Here is an 18,730-nt window from a genome sequence, read left to right on the forward strand (position 1 = left end):
TAGACCCCGCCTCTTTTCCTCCGCGTTACCATGACGATCCGTGCAGACGTCATACTGAAAAACCGCACTATATATAAGCTTTGAATGAACTGACTGTAACGCGGCTCGGATGCGTGTCTGGGTGGTACGACGCGTCCAGCGGTGACCAAGGAGAGAATATATTTTTAAAAAGCCCCAAAAAAGAGGAAACGGGATCGGGGACTTTTAATTTGTTGTTTTGAAAGAAAGCTTGGATTTGTTTTTTTTGGGGGGAATTCCCAGGTGGTCGATTTTAATCAAAAGCAGCAAAATGGGACGAGGAGTAAGTGTAAACCCAATTGTTGATTCACTTTTTATATCGGTTTGTCCAGTTCTGTGTTTGAACGCAGTGTTTTTAAAGTGACTACAAGATGATCAACTGGTAAACGGCTTCTCGCCGTTCTAGACTTCCGCAGTTTTCATATTCAAATGAGTTTTAAATGAATGAAATGTGCGCAGATGTTCATCTAAACTACTTGTGAAGTCTGTTTTCGATAGTGGAGCAACAGGTTTTTCAGTCTGTGGCTTTAAAAGGGAGTCAAACTCCATTTTAAGACGTTCCTCGATCACTAGAAAGATTTGAGGAATGTAGCAGACACTAAACTTCCTCTATGGCCGCGGTGTTACACGGCCTGTTTGTCTAAGCAGATATAGTTGAAATCTCGTGACTTTTACACTGTAAAACTGAAGTAATCATGTGTGTCGCAATTGAGCTGCTAAGCAGTTCTTATGAGGGGGGAAACAAACTTAAAGCTCTTTATCTATTGCTACAGAACATAACTAGGCTGCCCGACAACGTGTTTCAGTGCTAATACATTGCTACACTTCAACCGCGTAAACCTGAATAAACACGCGTAAGTTAGCTGAAAAATACGCGATACAAACGCGTTTACTTGATGTTTTTAAAATATTGAAACGCTTATAACTAGTTTTAAGTATATATAAACACACAACTTGTTGTTTTAAACCTGTTGTTTTAGAATATTTTAACTATTTAATGGCGTGCTCGTGCAGCGTTGCGTATGTGGTTCATGTTTAGTCTCTGACCGAGTAATACGTAGAAAACCGTGTCAAACGTAGGGTGTAGTCTGATACTATAAAGTTGACTCGAGGTAGAGGAGTAGTTATCATCTTGTCTATTTGACATGGTTATCTTGTAGTGGAGGTTCAAAATAAACATGGGAGTCGTCTTGCTTTCTCCCTCAAAAAAAAAAAAAAAACGCACGTCTTGTGTTTTGCGTCCATATATTGATTATCGTGATTATGATTATATTCTGGAACTGATCTCGTTTAGATCCAAATATCGGGTTTTTTTGTTTCCCAATGTCTCCTTTTGACGTTCAGTCAGTCATAATCTTATGATTTGCTTCCTGTAGGGTTCATTAACTCCTAATAGGACTCCAGTATGCGGTGGCATTGCGTAAGAGCCGAACACCACTCCCTAATGTGTGGCTCTGAGCGCCAGTGTAAATGTAAATTATGCATTCAGTTCCAGGATATTTCATGTGATGGAGAGCAAACAGCCATCCGCATGTTTCATCTGGGTTTGGTGCATTGAGCTACGCCCCCAGCCCCATCAAATCCCACCGCAGTGGGGCATATGTCTCGCCTCTGCAGATGCACTCATGTTTGTGTGCATGGGGCTGATAAGAAAAAAACAAGATTATTTAACCTATTTTGCAATGCTGTCAATTTCTTGGTGTAAATTAGTGTTTTTGCTATTTTAGAACTGGATTAAATTTTGTTTTAAGTAGTATGGCATCGCTATTCCATATTTAAATACAATTCATGCATTGAATTGAGGATATTCATAAAACAGTAGCTCCACTGTGCGCCTTTTGGGCTTTAATGCACAAAAGTTGGTGTTTTTGGACCGGCATCAGGTGTTGACCACAGCCGTGTACTCGCTCTCTTGAGTGTGTACATAAGCTAAGACTGTCACTCCGTCTCTGAAGGGGTTTAACATTCTTTCCATTCATCAGTCAGTATGTGTTAGTGAAACCTTTTGTCATTGACAATGCCATCTGACAGAGGCTGACCACCCCTCCTCACCGAGCCAGACGGGCTGTCTCAGAGCCCCCTTACCTTTTTTGGTGCAGTGAACTATGAGATAGTTGCATGCCGCTACTTCCTTACAGTTGCTTTTCTACAACCAGTGGAGAAATCAATAGAGAATGCATGTATGCCTGATATATTAGAAATGCACTTGTGTTTGAAAGCATCACAACGCTTTTAAAATAGGTCAATTTTGGGAATCGTAATATCTTGAGATGACTTCTTAAATGTAAATGTTGGTTAGTTGTTGCTTTGAAACATCTGACAAATGGGTAATACCAATATATTTGGAAGTTTTCCCCAAAAACGAAAATTTCCACACTATTTACTCTTCCCCCATGTTGTTTTAAACTTGGTTTATTACTTCTTTTTCTGTTGAACGCAGATATTTGTTTAAATGCTAGTTGATTTATAGTTGCATTGACTAAAAAAAGTATACATAAAATCACTATGGAAGTCAATGTCAACCAGCATTCTTCAAAATAACTTATTCAAAATCATATCAAATTAAATTTGTTGGGTGAACTATCCCTTTAAGCTCTGATTCAGATGTAAACTAGATGTGCTTTACTTTTTGGACCCCACTGTATGCTTTCTGTCCAAGCTCTATAAACTGCACTAAGCTTATAAAAAAGCTAATTGCCCTGTGACTGGTGTGGAGGAGTTTGTACAGCATGTTTTCTTTTCACCTTCCCCTGTTCACTCACCCCTTCTGAAACAAAGAGAGTTGGGTCTGACACGTGACTCAACCCATTCACGGGTCTAGAGGTGTGGCTCTGTTTCCAATGGCAACAGGGCAAAGTCCCAGTATGAGAGGGCTGATATGCCTGAGTGAACCGGTTTTGGCTCACGTGCAACCGATGTAATTTGGTAGCATGCAGATGGAATATTCTCTCAAAATTGTGAATATTTATGAGGGTGCTCTGCCATGGTTGATTTATTTCCCGCTTTCTTTCAGCCTTGTGACATTTTCCACATGCATGTGCAAGATGTTGAAGGTGCTCATGTGCGTATTAGACCCGATGAGTAAGCGTTTGCGTGTTTGCAGGAGAGAAAGTGTGCTTAAAGTAGCTGTCAAGTTCAGTCAGGCACTACAGGTGTCAAGTTCTCTGTTTATGTCCACTTTTAGCATCTGTTGCTTTCAGATTTATATCAGGACATGGGAAACAAAAATTACGATTTTAGATCGAGATAAATGCCTTGTATCTTTTTAAAATGACTTGAAGTCATCAACTCCTTTTCTAAAACTTTTGTTTTTACTATCAACAACTGATAGTTCAAAATGAAACAATCGGTCAAATTTGTTAATGCACTTTGTTGTAGGTTAGATATTTGCCCAAACTATACAGACCTTTCATGGTCAAACATGCCATTCTATGGCACTGTTTTACTTTTCAGTTAGTTAAAAACATTATTGGGACGTTTAAAGCATCAGTTTTCTAAAAAAGAGCCTATTGATTGCTTTTGTCCTAACAAAGTGACGCACTTGATTCAAATGCAAACCATCAATCAAACGTTTCACACTACAGTGATTGAGGGCATACTCACATTAGGGACAGTTGCCTTGAAGCACGCCAAAGCGCAATGGTCAACCAACCCCCCCTTTCCGCCTGCACTCCCATTGCATTTTTACCTACCGGACCTGAGTGCGCTTACATCATCGATGCGACTTATTTTCAGGAAGAGAAGCGCTCTCGCTGAGCACAGTAGATATTGCTTTAGTTTTATAGTTTTGTATTATTTTTAGCCGTTTGGGATGCAGTGATGCGCTGTCAGATATTTTGCCGAACAGATCCAACACTTTTGACGCTCATAAATGATCATAAAAGTATTCGTGCTGCAGGTATTTGGAGGTTTACTGAAGGTGTAGCTGACGTGCAGCGAGAGGTTTACGTCTTTAATAAAATTAAGGTATATGCAGGAATCCTAAAGGGAATTTCAATACCTTTGTAGGACTTTTTAAAGACCTCAGAATATTTTAAGACCTCATCGCCACTTCGTTCTAATCAGCATCTAACCTTTAACTTAATAAACAGTTGCTAATAAACAGTTGTAGTTAAATGAATCAATGGAGTACAACCGTGCAACAGAACTCAGATAGGCTTGGAAGAAACAAAGCTTGCTTTTTTTCAGCTACAGGTTTCAGCTACTATTTAAACTAGTCTTTCGCCAACCAGGAATACGCAAACTTACATGTTCCCATTTTGCCGTCTGTCTAGCTCTTTGGTTTCGATACGTGTGGAGAACAGCACATCATCTTCCTACGTTTTTCGCAAATTATGTGACATCACCCAAATGGATGAGCTTGGCTGGACTTGCCCCGACCCGAACCAATCAAGGGGATCGAGTATGCGGTTGTTAATATTAGGAGGAAGATAAATGTATTTATGATGTTAGGGAGTCAAACTTTGGCCAACGCTTCAACAAAATTTAAGACCTCGCAAAACGTTATTAAGACTTCCTAATACATTTTAAAGGCCTTTATTTTCTCATAATTGATCTATCAACTTTTAATACTTTTTAAGACACCGCAGACTCCCTGAAACTACGACAGTTTGCGTTTATTAAAAATTAAGAATGATTAATAAATCCATATCAAACAGTCCCTTGAAACTGATGTTGCAACTTCAATTTCGGGCTCAGGCATGCTTTGCACTCACACTTGAAGTGTACCGTGCCAAAACCCAAGTGCACCAAGTTTGGGCACACCTCCTTTAACCGGGCCAGGGCCGGCCAACTAAACTGAGCCCAATTCAGAGCACTCCCACTTCTCAAACGAATCGGGAAACGTGCCTTGGCACAGTTCGTATAGCATAGTGTATAGCATCTCATCTTACAGCTCACGTGCATTCAAGACGAGTCATCTAAGGTATTCAAAGAAAGCCGTCATGATGATAAGAAGTGTTATGTAAGAGTAGTAGAGGTCACTTGGTTAATTGCCCTTCTAGTTAAATGTTAATTACTACACATTGTCCATTGGGTCATGCAATATGCACTCAGTTAACTGTTGTAAATATTTGATATATTTATATGCAAGTTCTCAGAACAAGTTGAGCAATGCCAGATTTTGTTACCTATTATTGTGCAAATTAATGTTGTAAACATGCTTTTTGGGACATATTATAGTGTTATACCTTGCACAACAGATTTAATGGTAGTTTTTGCTTGCTTCTCCATAGGAAGGCCGAGAACAATATGAGCTGGCAGCCACCTCAGAGCAGGGGGGCAAGAAGTCAAAGTCCAAGGGCAAGAAAGAGAAGGATAAAGACATGGATGAACTCAAAAAAGAAGTGGACTTGGTGAGTTACTTTATGAGCATAAATCCTTTAATGGCTATCGTAACTTTTGATAGGATGGTAAAATGCTGTTTTTATTACATCTTTGTAGGATGATCACAAACTGTCCCTGGATGAGCTCACCAGGAAATATAACACCGATTTGACAAGGGTAAGTCTGTATTGGATGAACAAATTCTGCTTTGGAAATGTAAGTCTCAGTTTGGATCTTCATTATCTAACCCATCACTTTATCTAGGGATTGTCAGGCACTCGTGCTAAGGAGATCTTGGCACGTGATGGACCCAACGCTTTGACTCCACCTCCCACAACCCCAGAATGGGTCAAGTTCTGCAAGCAGCTCTTTGGAGGATTCTCAACTCTCCTGTGGATTGGAGCCATCCTTTGTTTTCTTGCCTACGGCATCCTGGCGGCCTCTGAGGAGGAACCTGCCAATGACAATGTAAGGAGAAAACCCTGTTTGTGTGTCTTAAGGATTTGCCTTCTTAAGATCATGTTGTTTTAGCACCAATCCTAACATCTCCTCCATTGTCTTGCACAGTTGTATCTGGGTATTGTGCTTTCTGCTGTCGTGATGATCACTGGATGCTTCTCGTACTATCAAGAAGCCAAGAGCTCCAAGATCATGGACTCTTTCAAGAATTTGGTTCCCCAGGTACTTATTGATATTATATTGCATAGATTGTTTTATAAATGTTATATTTTCCTTACTCAGACATATGTGAATTCCCACTTTCTTATAGCAAGCCTTGGTTATCCGTGATGGTGAGAAGAAGAACATCAACGCTGAAGAAGTTGCTGTCGGAGATCTTGTGGAAGTCAAAGGTGGTGACAGAATTCCTGCTGATTTGCGTATCATTTCTGCTCATGGATGCAAGGTAAAGTGTTATTAACAAGTCATGCTGGAATGGCTTGTTCATTGTGCACAAGCATTTACAAATAATTGTTTTCTTCCTAGGTGGACAACTCCTCCCTCACTGGAGAATCTGAACCCCAGACTCGTACTCCTGACTTTTCCAATGATAACCCACTGGAGACCAGGAACATTGCGTTCTTCTCTACCAACTGTGTTGAAGGTACAAAAAGAGGTCTTTTGGGGATTAAGCATGGTGTTAATCAACAGTAGATGTTTTCATTGCCTTATGCTTTACATCTAGGTACTGCCAGAGGAATTGTCATCAACACTGGTGACCGCACAGTCATGGGTCGCATCGCCACTCTCGCTTCTGGCCTTGAAGTTGGTCGCACCCCCATCTCTATTGAGATCGAGCACTTCATCCACATCATCACTGGTGTAGCTGTCTTCCTGGGTGTGTCCTTCTTCATCCTCTCCCTCATCCTTGGGTACAGTTGGTTGGAGGCCGTCATCTTCCTGATTGGTATCATTGTTGCGAATGTACCAGAGGGTCTCTTGGCTACCGTAACTGTAAGTGTCAGAGGAATTGCTACAGATTTAGTTCAATTTAGTTCTACACGTAGACAAACCTCATTCTTGTTGTGTTCAGGTGTGTCTGACTCTCACCGCCAAACGAATGGCAAAGAAGAACTGCCTGGTGAAGAATCTTGAAGCTGTGGAGACTCTTGGCTCGACCTCCACCATCTGCTCTGACAAGACTGGAACTTTGACCCAGAACCGGATGACCGTCGCTCACATGTGGTTCGACAACCAGATTCATGAAGCAGACACCACAGAGAACCAGAGTGGAACGTCTTTTGACAGGAGCTCTGCTACTTGGGCCGCCCTCGCTCGTGTTGCTGGCCTCTGCAACCGCGCTGTCTTCCTTGCTGAGCAAGAAAACATCCCAATTCTTAAGGTCTGTGTTTATGCCTTGTATGTCAAAAGATTTACCGGTCCTTGCAGTGTATGGAGAAGTAGTTTTCCATCTTACTCCCTGTTCACACATATGCGTGTATTTTCAAAACCAAATTTTTTTCTATATTGTTTGTCCACGAAAATGAAGTGTCAGATGACTAAAACCAAAACCATCTGACAACTCTGGCCAGGGTGAAGATTTTCCAAAACTCAGGTTGTAGTGTCCACACGACCACTCAACACCCAAAGTCCTCAATGATGTCAGAATGTGCACTGTGTTTTCCTTTCTGATTGGCCAATATGGTTTGGTTCACATCAAACACTGAAGATGCAATTGAGGCAAATTCCATACATTTACAGCAACTGATCGAAATTTATGCTTAATTTCGATTATCGAATCAAAAAATAGAATCGTCGATGCTGCCACGCCCCCAAGTCACGTCAGCTTGGCTTGCCAAGTGGGAAAAAACATGCTTGTTGAAGTGCTTGTTAAACGGCAGACGCAGGAGACCCGTCGACAGAGCTTAAACCCTCTCCTCTTTCAATGAAGTCGGCGGTGTGGAAGCATTTTGGATTTCCAGTGAGTTATGTTGACAACGTTCATGTTGTGGACCAAAAAAAAAAAAAACACAGTTTTGCAAGCTCTGCTATGTACGTATTAGTTTTCGTCCGATAGACAACACCGGCATCGCGATCCTCCGCCCGCCCCCGTTGCAAATCCGCTTGCGAAAAGTACACACTCAGGCCCTGTTTACACTGTCTTTGTTTTTAAATGGCATTTTAGAACGACAACGATTTGACATCCACAGTGGCGTGTAGCATTTCTGAGCAGCCCTCCTTCCTCTCTACCTCTGAAAATGCACATCACGTGACCACACAGACACAGACGCACACACAGCCATGCGCTCGAGACAGCAGGTCCAGGCAGTCAGAGGACTGCTTCAATCTTTCACTCACTTGTACTTAGTCATTTTAGCGAACACTTCAGATACTGTTGGCTGGTTCCTGTTGGTTGTGCGTCTTTTTTACCGACGCCATTATAACGACACAGATCACTGCCTATTCACGAGTCCCGCAGAAAAAGTGATTGACAGGTGGCAATTATGTGTGTATCTTGCCTTTATTCATTTACTGTATGATTTGTTTATGGGTAAAACAAAGACCATGCAGGTCAGGTAGTTTAAACGGTAGGCTACAAATAATTAATTCGTTATTAATTAATTACTCATAATCGAAAATCGAATCAAACCATGACTTTAGAATGGAAAATGTAATCGAATCGAGGATTTGGAGGATCGTGACACCCTTACTCACAACTTTAGCACCACAAGAGCATAATCCGCCTCTGTTCTCTTGTCTGCATTAAATTATATGCAATGTACTCGCACAAATGCTTAGTTTTGCATTTTGTGTTAACCCTAAATAGAAGGCTTTTATTGCCACCCGTTGGTTTGATGTGCCCTTCACATGCATTACTGTGCATTTTTGCAGACGGAGAATCTTTTTAAAACTAAAATGAAGATGGGGAAAACTCTGTTTACAAAAATACCTGTGTATGTGTGGCTTTATTGACACGATCAGAGTTGTTTACTACATGCTAGCCATGTCTGTTTGTGCTTAGTTCAGCTGTTTGCCTCCAAGGACTCTCTGAGCCCCTTAAGCTCCCTGGAGCCTCTGACTGAAACAGTGTTTTTTTTGTAAACACCTTCCAATTTTGGCCCATTCTGACTTGTTTTGTAACTGGACTAATTTGTTGGACCATTTCCTCAAGTTAAATGGCACACATTACCACGCCTTGCGTTTCCTGGAACATCTTAGCAGTATTAAAAAAGGCCACAGATCAAGTGTTTGTTGGACATTCGTTTTAAGGCCATTCTTTGTTTTTACACTTTCCTGTTTCCTCTCACAGAGAGACGTGGCTGGTGACGCTTCTGAATCCGCCCTGCTGAAGTGTATCGAGCTCTGCTGTGGATCGGTGAAAGAAATGAGAGAAAAATATAACAAGATTTCAGAGATCCCATTCAACTCCACCAACAAATACCAGGTATAACTGTCTTTGGCTTGGGATGTCACTTTAAAATGTACCAGTGTACACAGAATAAAACGTCATTGCATTGGCTAGGCAGTTTAAAAAATAACAATAGCGACCTTGACTTTGGATGAATATCAGATTTCTAATAGCTTCTTTTTGTGAATCTCCTTTTTTAGCTCTCCATCCACCAGAACCCCAACAGCAATAACACTGAAAGCAAACACCTGCTAGTAATGAAAGGCGCTCCTGAGAGGATCCTGGACCGCTGCTCCTCTATTTTAATCCAAGGAAAAGAGCAGCCTTTGGATGATGAGATGAAGGATGCTTTCCAGAATGCCTACTTGGAACTTGGTGGTCTTGGAGAGAGAGTACTGGGTGAGTACTGGCATTGCTATACTATGCATTTCCAGTCGACTCGTTCCTTCAACATGTTGTTTCTCCACAGGATTCTGCCACTTCAATCTTCCCGATGAACAGTTTCCTGAGGACTTCCAGTTCGATACTGAAGAAGTGAACTTCCCCACTGAGAACCTGTGCTTTATTGGCCTCATGTCCATGATTGATCCTCCTCGTGCCGCTGTACCAGATGCTGTCGGCAAATGCAGGAGTGCTGGAATCAAGGTGTGATTTAGAAACTGCTCATCTTAAAGAAACAGAAATGCATTGGCTAATTACCAATTAAAATTAAAAATCTCTTTTCTAGGTTATCATGGTTACCGGTGACCATCCAATCACAGCCAAGGCCATTGCCAAGGGGGTGGGTATCATCTCAGAGGGCAATGAAACTGTTGAAGACATCGCTGCTCGCTTGAACATCCCTATTAATGAGGTCAACCCAAGGTAATTGGTTCCTCTTCTTCAATTCGGATGTTTTCTTGCTGGATATTTATAGTGTCTAGCTTTTAATTCCATTTAATGTGCAACATGTAATCACTGTCAAGCCTCTCTCATCTTAAAAATGTGACATTTTAAAGATTACTAGACAACATTTTTATACTCTTTGTTGGGTGTTTTTCTTCAGGAAGAATTTTAAGTTATCAAATTGAGCTGAAAAAACATGTCTAATAGTATTAAATGTATATGTTTGTCATTTTTATTTATTTATTCAGTATAATTTCTAATTGAAATATGAAGTTTTTTTTTTAACGTTATTGATCTTGCCATGCCATATGTTGCTGATGTGGCAATAAATAAACAAGCTTAAACCCAATTAATTGGCTTTTTAAAGGGATGCCAAAGCTTGTGTGATCCACGGTGGAGACCTGAAGGATCTGAGCCCTGAGCAATTAGACGATGTCTTGAAACACCACACTGAAATAGTGTTTGCCAGAACATCTCCTCAACAGAAGCTGATTATCGTTGAAGGCTGCCAGAGACAGGTTAGTTGCCTTTACACTTTCAGATCAATCAGGTCTTCACCAGGCTGTCTTGATAAGATAAATGGTAAGTACTTTACCTGGCTGGTGCAATACCCGATGATTCCAGCATCAAGTTACTTCTGCCCAATCTGAAATGGAAAGTTTTACATAATTAGGATTAACTGTAGATTAGTAACTCAGCATGACACAACAGCTGCAAGACTAAAAGAGCATGTTAATTTATTTATAACGCACGTTTACAAACACAAAGTGGTGTACAATACCTATGATAAGATTAGAGAGAAGAAACTTCACAACATAACTAATAGACGAGACTGTAAACATACCAATTAATGCTCTGAAATACAACTAAGTCTTTAACCATTACAAGTTTGGTTTGGACTAGACTTTAGACGTTCCTAACACTGGCTAACATTCATTTGTGTTTGTCTACAGGGTGCCATTGTAGCCGTAACCGGTGATGGTGTCAATGATTCTCCAGCTCTGAAGAAGGCTGACATTGGTGTGGCTATGGGTATTGCTGGATCTGACGTATCCAAACAGGCTGCTGACATGATCCTTCTGGACGACAACTTTGCCTCAATTGTCACCGGAGTAGAAGAAGGTATGTCATATTTTGGGAACTTGCTTTGACTGAATAATTCTGAAGAGTCAAATCTCAAACATATCTTCCATATGTTTAGGTCGTCTGATCTTCGACAACTTAAAGAAGTCCATTGCCTACACACTGACCAGTAACATCCCCGAGATCACCCCTTTCCTTCTGTTCATCATTGCTAATATTCCTCTACCTTTGGGCACCGTCACCATTCTCTGTATTGATCTGGGTACCGACATGGTAAGCACTGCATTTGATTGGTTCTATTTAATAGTTGGTTGGTGAGGTTAATAAACGGTATTGTCCTGTTATCGTCAAGGTACCTGCCATCTCATTGGCCTATGAAGCTGCCGAGAGTGACATCATGAAGCGTCAACCCAGAAACCCCAAAACAGACAAACTTGTGAATGAGAGGCTCATTAGCATAGCCTACGGTCAGATCGGTAAGCATCTCAGATGCTCTATTAAAGGCATGGTTCACCCAAAAACTCGTCATTTACTCAACCTTCTCTGGTCACTATTTGACTTTCTTTCTGCTGTTGAACACCGAAGAAGATATTGTAAAGAAACCTGGAACCATTTAACCATTGACTTCCATAGTAGGAATAACAAATACTATTGAAGTCAATGGTTGGTTTCTCTTCTTTCTTCAAAATACCATATTTAAAAGGTTCCCAATTGAAGTTGGGTAAATCTTTCATTTTTGGGTGGACTTGATCTGTTGGTGTTCACCAGGTGTGTACTGTAGACTTTGAGGATTGAATCCCAATGCTTCTGCTTTCCTCACAGGGATGATTCAAGCTCTGGCTGGGTTCTTCACATATTTTGTCATCTTGGCTGAAAATGGCTTCCTACCATCATCACTGCTGGGCATTCGAGTGTTTTGGGATGACAAATACGTCAACGATCTGGAGGACAGTTATGGCCAGCAATGGGTGAGTGTTGTCAATCATCCAATAAGCAGATGACATCTCTGCTTGTCCAGCATCTAATCTAAATATTGTGTTCTTGGCCATCCCAGACGTACGAGCAGAGGAAGATTGTGGAGTTCACATGCCACACTGCCTTCTTCACCAGTATAGTGATTGTACAGTGGGCAGATTTGATCATCTGCAAGACCAGAAGAAACTCTGTTTTCCAGCAGGGAATGAAGTAAGTGGATGGGTAATAATTCAGTATGTTTCTGAGCGTCTTGTATCAGAGGTCTTACGTGTTTGCTGTTGTCTTGCAGAAATAAGATTCTAATCTTTGGATTGTTCGAAGAAACCGCTCTTGCAGCTTTCCTGTCCTACTGCCCGGGCATGGACGTAGCCCTCAGAATGTACCCACTTAAGTAAGTCAAGCCCCTTTACCAGTATTTGTTAATCATCTAGACATGTTTTGTGATGACGTTTGGGAATGTTTTTTAACATAAACTGCAAAAAATCCTTTTCTATCTTTGAGTTTAGTCTGGTTTCTTGTCCAAATATCAAAAAAAAAATCCTAATTCTCTTTCGGATAAGATGTTAAACTGAGGTCGTCACTTTCTGGGGTGATTAAAAATCCCATGGCTCTTCTTGTAAAGAGTAGGGGTGTAACCCTGGTGTCCTGGCCAAATTCCCTTCATTGAGCCTTACTGATCATGGCCTCCCAATCATCCCCATCCACCAAATTGGCTATATCACTCCACTTATAGCTTGTGCGTGGTGAGCAGACTGGCGCCGTCGTATCATCCAAGTGGATGCTGCACACTGGTGGTGGTTTGTAGAGACCCCCCTCATGATTGTGAAGTGCTTTGGGTGTATGGCCATACACGATAAATGCGCAATATAAATACACATTACATATTTCAAGAAGCATGTTCTAGACCAGGGATTCCCAAACTTTTTTTATTCCAGGACCCACCTAGGCAAGTAATTCAATCTTAAGACCCACTATAATATTTTAATATGGAAAAATGGGTAACAAAAAAAATTTCCATTCAAAGCAGTCAAAAATATATGGCTTTTTGGATTTTGTGATTTGATATGCTCAAAATGAGGCTCAAAGTGCTTTTTGTGGGATGCTGGCTGTAACTGTGATCATTTTTTTGTTGAAAAAGATGCTCTTCTTTTTTTAAGAAGAGAATATGATCAACCTTTGATCAAGCCCCGTCACATCGCAGTAAATTCCACTGCTGGTGTAGTCATAAGAAACTAAATAGCTTTTTGATCGACAACTAAAAGCTGGGAAAACGTCAGATAAATATGCCAACGCAATTAACGTTATTGCTAAACAGATCTAATATTTACACATTTGCTTGAGGAAGGAATGATGGGGGGAGTTACATTACTATTACTATTTTCCATGACATCTATGCCCTTCCATAACATTAGCTGACGTTAAAACCAACACATAGCACTATAGCTATTTATTGATTAGCAATCTGTCAACGTTGGGATGTAAAAAATATGGGACAACAAATAGCTTCAAATGATAGAATACATAGCAAACATTAGAAAACATTGACAATAAAATAAAAGGTTTAGCCTATTAAAATCAATGGCCTATCCAGAAATTAAATAAAGCTATAAAATCTACTTCACTTTTAATTCTATTTGCATATTGATTAAAGTTACTATAGGTATAGTGAAGAGCAGCAAATTAATCTCTCATTGTGTTTTGTTTTATTGTGTTTTGTTAATGTAAGAATGCACAGATCTATAATGAAGCATTCGACTACTTTAGTAACTGTTTGTGCTCATTTAAGAGAAAATTAGTTGTGTTTAAAATTAAGCACCCAGGAAGAAGCAAAATAACAAAAAAAATTAGCTCTTTTCCGACGGTCCCTTACTGAGAGCTCCTCTCTGCACGAGCTCTACCGGCTAAACGCATATTGCGAGGGCTCAAACAGAGCAGTGCTCGTAATGTCGAGCGAAAAAAAAAAAAAAAAAAAAAAAAAAAAAGAAAAAGACAGCTGTGAAACATAACCAGCTTAGTCTTTTTGTAGGAAACACACTTTAGATCTTTTTAGGGTAAGAGGTTTTTGAGTTATTGCCGTCAATCGTACTGGTTTTGATTCACCGCAATGTCAATATAGCTGCAGCTATTTGACGTTGCGCGACTCACCTTTGTTCACTGTGCGACCCGCAGTTTGAAAACCCCTGTTCTAGACGAGCAAAACTTATTGTTTTATGTCAATAAGCGAGTTTTCCCTTGAAACCATAGTAATCTGCCAATGTGATTTGCAAAATAATGTTCTTTTAAAGTGGAAACAAGATTATCCTCATCATAAGCCATCATGTCTTTTCAGAAGACTTTTGCTGTGTCCCAATTCGCATACTTGTACTACGTCCTAAAAGTATGTACACTTTTATGAAGGAAAAATATACACTTTTGAGTGTGTAAGCGAAGAGTATGCAAACTTTGGGACATACCACTTCCTTGTTAACAGATCGTTGTGTTACTTGGTTATGAGCCCTGTCAATCATCCACATTTCTGTCATATTTAATTTCCTATCTTATTGGCGAAGCAGCAGCAGGATAATCTCCCATTCACGAGTCTTTCAAGCTAAGAAATCTCCTCAAGTCTTTGGATAATTTTGCATTCAGACGTTAATGTCCAAACACGTCTTTATATAAGTTCAGTATTGTTGTTGCAGATGAAATATAACACAGAAAACGTGATTTTAAATGTTCCAGTTGGCTAGACGGGGTTCAACGTTAAGGATTTTTCCACTGGCCCGACTGGACCAGTGGTTCAGATTTTTACTTGCCCTGCCAAAGTTTTCACTGGCCCCACCAAAAGAAAAAAGTGAATTGCTATTTCTTAGCCACATATTTTAAATAATGTGTCAAAAATAATGTCTGTGAATCTAGAATTTAAATATTTTAGAAATGTTAAAATATTTAGCAGTAAAATATAGCAGTATGGAAAATGTACATTTATTTTATCGCAAAACAAAAAGTGACTGACTTAAAAATAACGGCAAACCAAGCAAAACATCACTCAATTTTTGTAACCCACATCGTCTTGTACCCATGTGAACAGTCGTTTTCTGTTAGCCTCATATTTTGATGTGACGTCAGGTTGCCGTCTCTTTGCTGTACTGGTTTTTACCAGGTTATGGAAAAAAAATAACGTGCTCACAACATCCAATCAGATATAAGAAAACAAAAAGCAATATGGTGTTTACGACATCACTGAGAAGGCAGCATTCAAAGACTTAAAAGAGCAAATAGTTTCTCGATTCTATGTATTATGGGCAATATCAGTGGTTCGAGTATGGACTGTTCTACTTTTCAAATTTGGACCGGAAAGTGTAAGCCATCCGGAAACCTTTGGCATACTCTTTTCAACATAATACGATTTGGGACATTCTAATTCTATTTTTAAATAGTATTTAGGACGGATGGTATGCGTATTGAGACGCAGCCTTAGGCTTGGATTGTTTGGATCTTTTAAGCTTTATTGGACTTTAAATAGACGGACTGTATAGTCTCAGGTTTCATTAAATGCCTCATGTAATCTAATAAAGTATAATCAACAAATCTTACAGGTTGCAAACGACTTCTAAATCCACCGAATTAATAAATACATGAAGATCTTATAAATACAAGCCAGGGGTGTCCAAAGTCAGTCCTGGGGGCCGGTGTCCTGCAGATTTTGTCTCCAACTTGCCTCAACACACCTGCAGGGAAGTTTCTAGAAAGCCTAGTACAGCTGCGGGAGTTTGAGCGTGCAAATTCTGCCGTACGGCGCTGCGAAAAGGGGCGATTAGATGTTTAAAAAGCAAGCGATTACTCCATATTTTAAATTTCTGTCCATGACCTCTGTCTATGACCTCATGTTTGATCTTCAATTGGTCTCGCGCAGTCCCATGATGCGATTTCGCAGGTCAGGGTTTACCAAGCTTAAACTATGCAATGCGGCAAACTGCGAAACTTGTCGCATGAGCTTGCGTTTCCGGTCTGATGCATTGACATGCATATCAATGGAAGTCTAAAGTGCAGTGTGACCATGGCTTAACACGGCATTCACTTCAGCATCAACGCTTGACAGAGGATGTGTCTGAAGTTAGGGCTTCAGACAGCAATCGGAGCTGATGCAGCTGCTAAAGATGCTTTGAAGCAAGTAGTGAACAAATGCCAAATTCCTCCGTCAGAGATGAAACCTTTTATCAACGCTTACATTTTAAACAAGTGGCAAAAGGAATGGGATGCATTAGAAACCAATAAATTACATGAAATCCAACCTGAAGTTTCACACAGAATTTTAAGACATTTTAAGAATCGATTTGATCAAGGTTTTTTGTTCCAAGGTGAAAACCCTACTCAGTGTTTGTGCTGCAAAACTCCTCTCACTATAAAACATATTTTACTGGACTGTCCTGCTTTTACTGATTCCAGAAGGACTTTTTATGAAATGAACTCTTTTAAGGACATTTTTGACAAAGTGAAACCAGAAAAGATTTTAGAATTTTTATCATGTATTAACACAAAAAATCTTATTTAATTTGTTTTATTTTGTTTGTTGATTTTTAAATTGTATATTGATTGTTGAAAGATTCCTGCCATGAAGATAGCCTTGGTTGCTGACATGGCATTAAATAAAAGATACATTACATTTCAGACAGCAATCGGCTTCTGTCTGAGCTGGTGTATTTGCATACAGCGATCTGATTGGCTGATGCTTCTGTCGGCGCTTAAAGTTGGACAAGTCCTAACTTGTTAAGCGCTGCCGACGGATGCACAATGCAGTTTGGCAATGCCTGACGTCACCCATTCAAAGTGAATGGGAAGCATTGATGCTGATGCCCTGTGTGAATGGGGCGTAGGAGCTTGATTAGCCCGCCCAGTTGCGTCTGATTGGGTTGGAACTAAACGTTACAGGACACAAGCCCTCCAGGACTGAGTTTGGGCACCCCTGCACTAAGCTGACTCTTGAAATAGTTTAATTCAGCTAAACATATCACAATAATCAAATCTTGAGAATCTCTCTATATAGCGATGATTACGCCCCTAGAGTTTATGCAACATGCGTTATGTAAAAGCATTGAAAGTGGCTTTTGGCTTGTGGTTTTCTAATGTAATCAAATTAAGCATCTGTCCAGAACTGGTGAAACCAATTTTGGTTAAATATATGTATTTTTTCCAGACCAAATTGGTGGTTCTGCGCCTTCCCCTACTCACTGCTCATCTTTATCTATGATGAAATCAGAAAACTTATCATCCGACGCAGCCCAGGAGGTAAGAGAACATTCACTTGCACCAATGCTTATAATAATAATGATGAGTATTCGTGGAGACAACATGATATAAAGCCATAAATATACACTTAAAAAGTAAAAATATTTCTAAGTTTAAGATTTTGGCTGAATCTTTGTATTGTTTCACATTGGGATGCATTCTGGGATTGCTCGCTCAGTCATATAACTGTGATAGAACCAACGTTTGACTTAAAATGCTGGCTTTTCTTTCCTCCACTTGAATTAATTGAGTTTTTGTGAACAGAATATGCGCATGCAACCGTCCTGCTCAGCTAATTTGAATCTTGTATTTCTGTCGTAGGTTGGGTGGAGAGAGAGACCTACTATTAAAGCATCCAGTCTGCATCACACAAGTTTATTTGCATGGTTGTCTCGCTGCTCGGAATTTTAACCTCAGTAATTTGGATGTTTTTATATAGGGAATGCTTGATACAAACACTGAGATCGTGAACCAAGACATTGCGTGCCTTGTTTCTGAAGCCGGACCAATTTTATACATGTTTTTAAAAGTGTAATATAAAAATAAACTTGCAGTCAGGTCCCACATTTGTGTCATTTCCTTGTTTAGTTTTTTGATTTACTCATAAGTTGGTTTGTTTTCATCTGGAAAGTGCTCGGAGCTTGAGTGCATGCCCACAATGCCCCTGTTTGTCTGGTGTTTTACCTTTGTAACCCTTATAAAAGTAGACCATTGTAACAATAGTTTGCACCACAATATCAGGGTTGCTATATTTATTGTTACTGCTGAACTAAAAAAATAAATGGAACGACTATAACTCAATGCTAAAAAACATAATAAACGTTAATCTAAATTGAATTTGGTGAAAAAACGCTGGTTACAATGGTAAATTAGTATTTATTATTCTGAATGGAGCCTGTGCATAAGTGTCAGAGCTGAGAATGAAAAAGAAACTCTTGCATCCTCTCTGCCAACCTCCTGTCCATTTCAACAGCCTTACTGACAAATAATATAAAATTGAATCATTTTGCAGTGCGATGTCCTTTCTCAATGAGAGTGGGCGCATTTTTAAGTGGGTTTGGAAAGTGTAGTCCAGGTCTCATGCCTGGAGGAGACCGGAGATCCACTTCTCTCCACCCACACCACCCAAATCTGGCACGAAAACACAGCCAACTCGCTTTCAGTCAAAGTTTCATGAGTCAAACACAGCAGAGAGAGGGCAGGGAAGGGGATCGGGTCTCTAAAGATCCACCAAATGAGCTTTTTCATCAAAGTTTTTGGCTTTGGCTCAAAACAGATCCAGTTATGCACCGCAATGAAACAGTGTATGCATCGTGAATAGTTATTGTGAAG

At 40.1% G+C, this 18,730-nt stretch overlaps 1 protein-coding gene across 1 annotated transcript; it reads left to right on the top strand.

The window, feature by feature from the left end:
* The first annotated feature begins 113 nt into the window (after window positions 1-113).
* atp1a1a.1 (ATPase Na+/K+ transporting subunit alpha 1a, tandem duplicate 1) lies at window positions 114-17,962 on the top strand. Its single transcript, NM_131686.1, is given in 22 exon segments — window positions 114-301; window positions 5,253-5,372; window positions 5,461-5,520; window positions 5,608-5,811; window positions 5,911-6,024; window positions 6,113-6,247; window positions 6,328-6,445; window positions 6,527-6,795; window positions 6,875-7,183; window positions 9,092-9,226; window positions 9,391-9,589; window positions 9,660-9,835; window positions 9,918-10,054; window positions 10,443-10,593; window positions 11,029-11,197; window positions 11,277-11,431; window positions 11,511-11,634; window positions 11,981-12,126; window positions 12,213-12,343; window positions 12,423-12,524; window positions 17,307-17,398; window positions 17,720-17,962. Coding segments are annotated over 22 exon segments (3,087 nt in total). The 5' UTR covers window positions 114-289; the 3' UTR covers window positions 17,749-17,962.
* Window positions 17,963-18,730: the final 768 nt, after the last annotated feature.

This window comes from Danio rerio, chromosome 1 (genome assembly GCF_052040795.2).
Source record: "Danio rerio strain M-AB ecotype USA chromosome 1, GRCz13ab, whole genome shotgun sequence".
Lineage (NCBI taxonomy): Eukaryota > Metazoa > Chordata > Actinopteri > Cypriniformes > Danionidae > Danio > Danio rerio.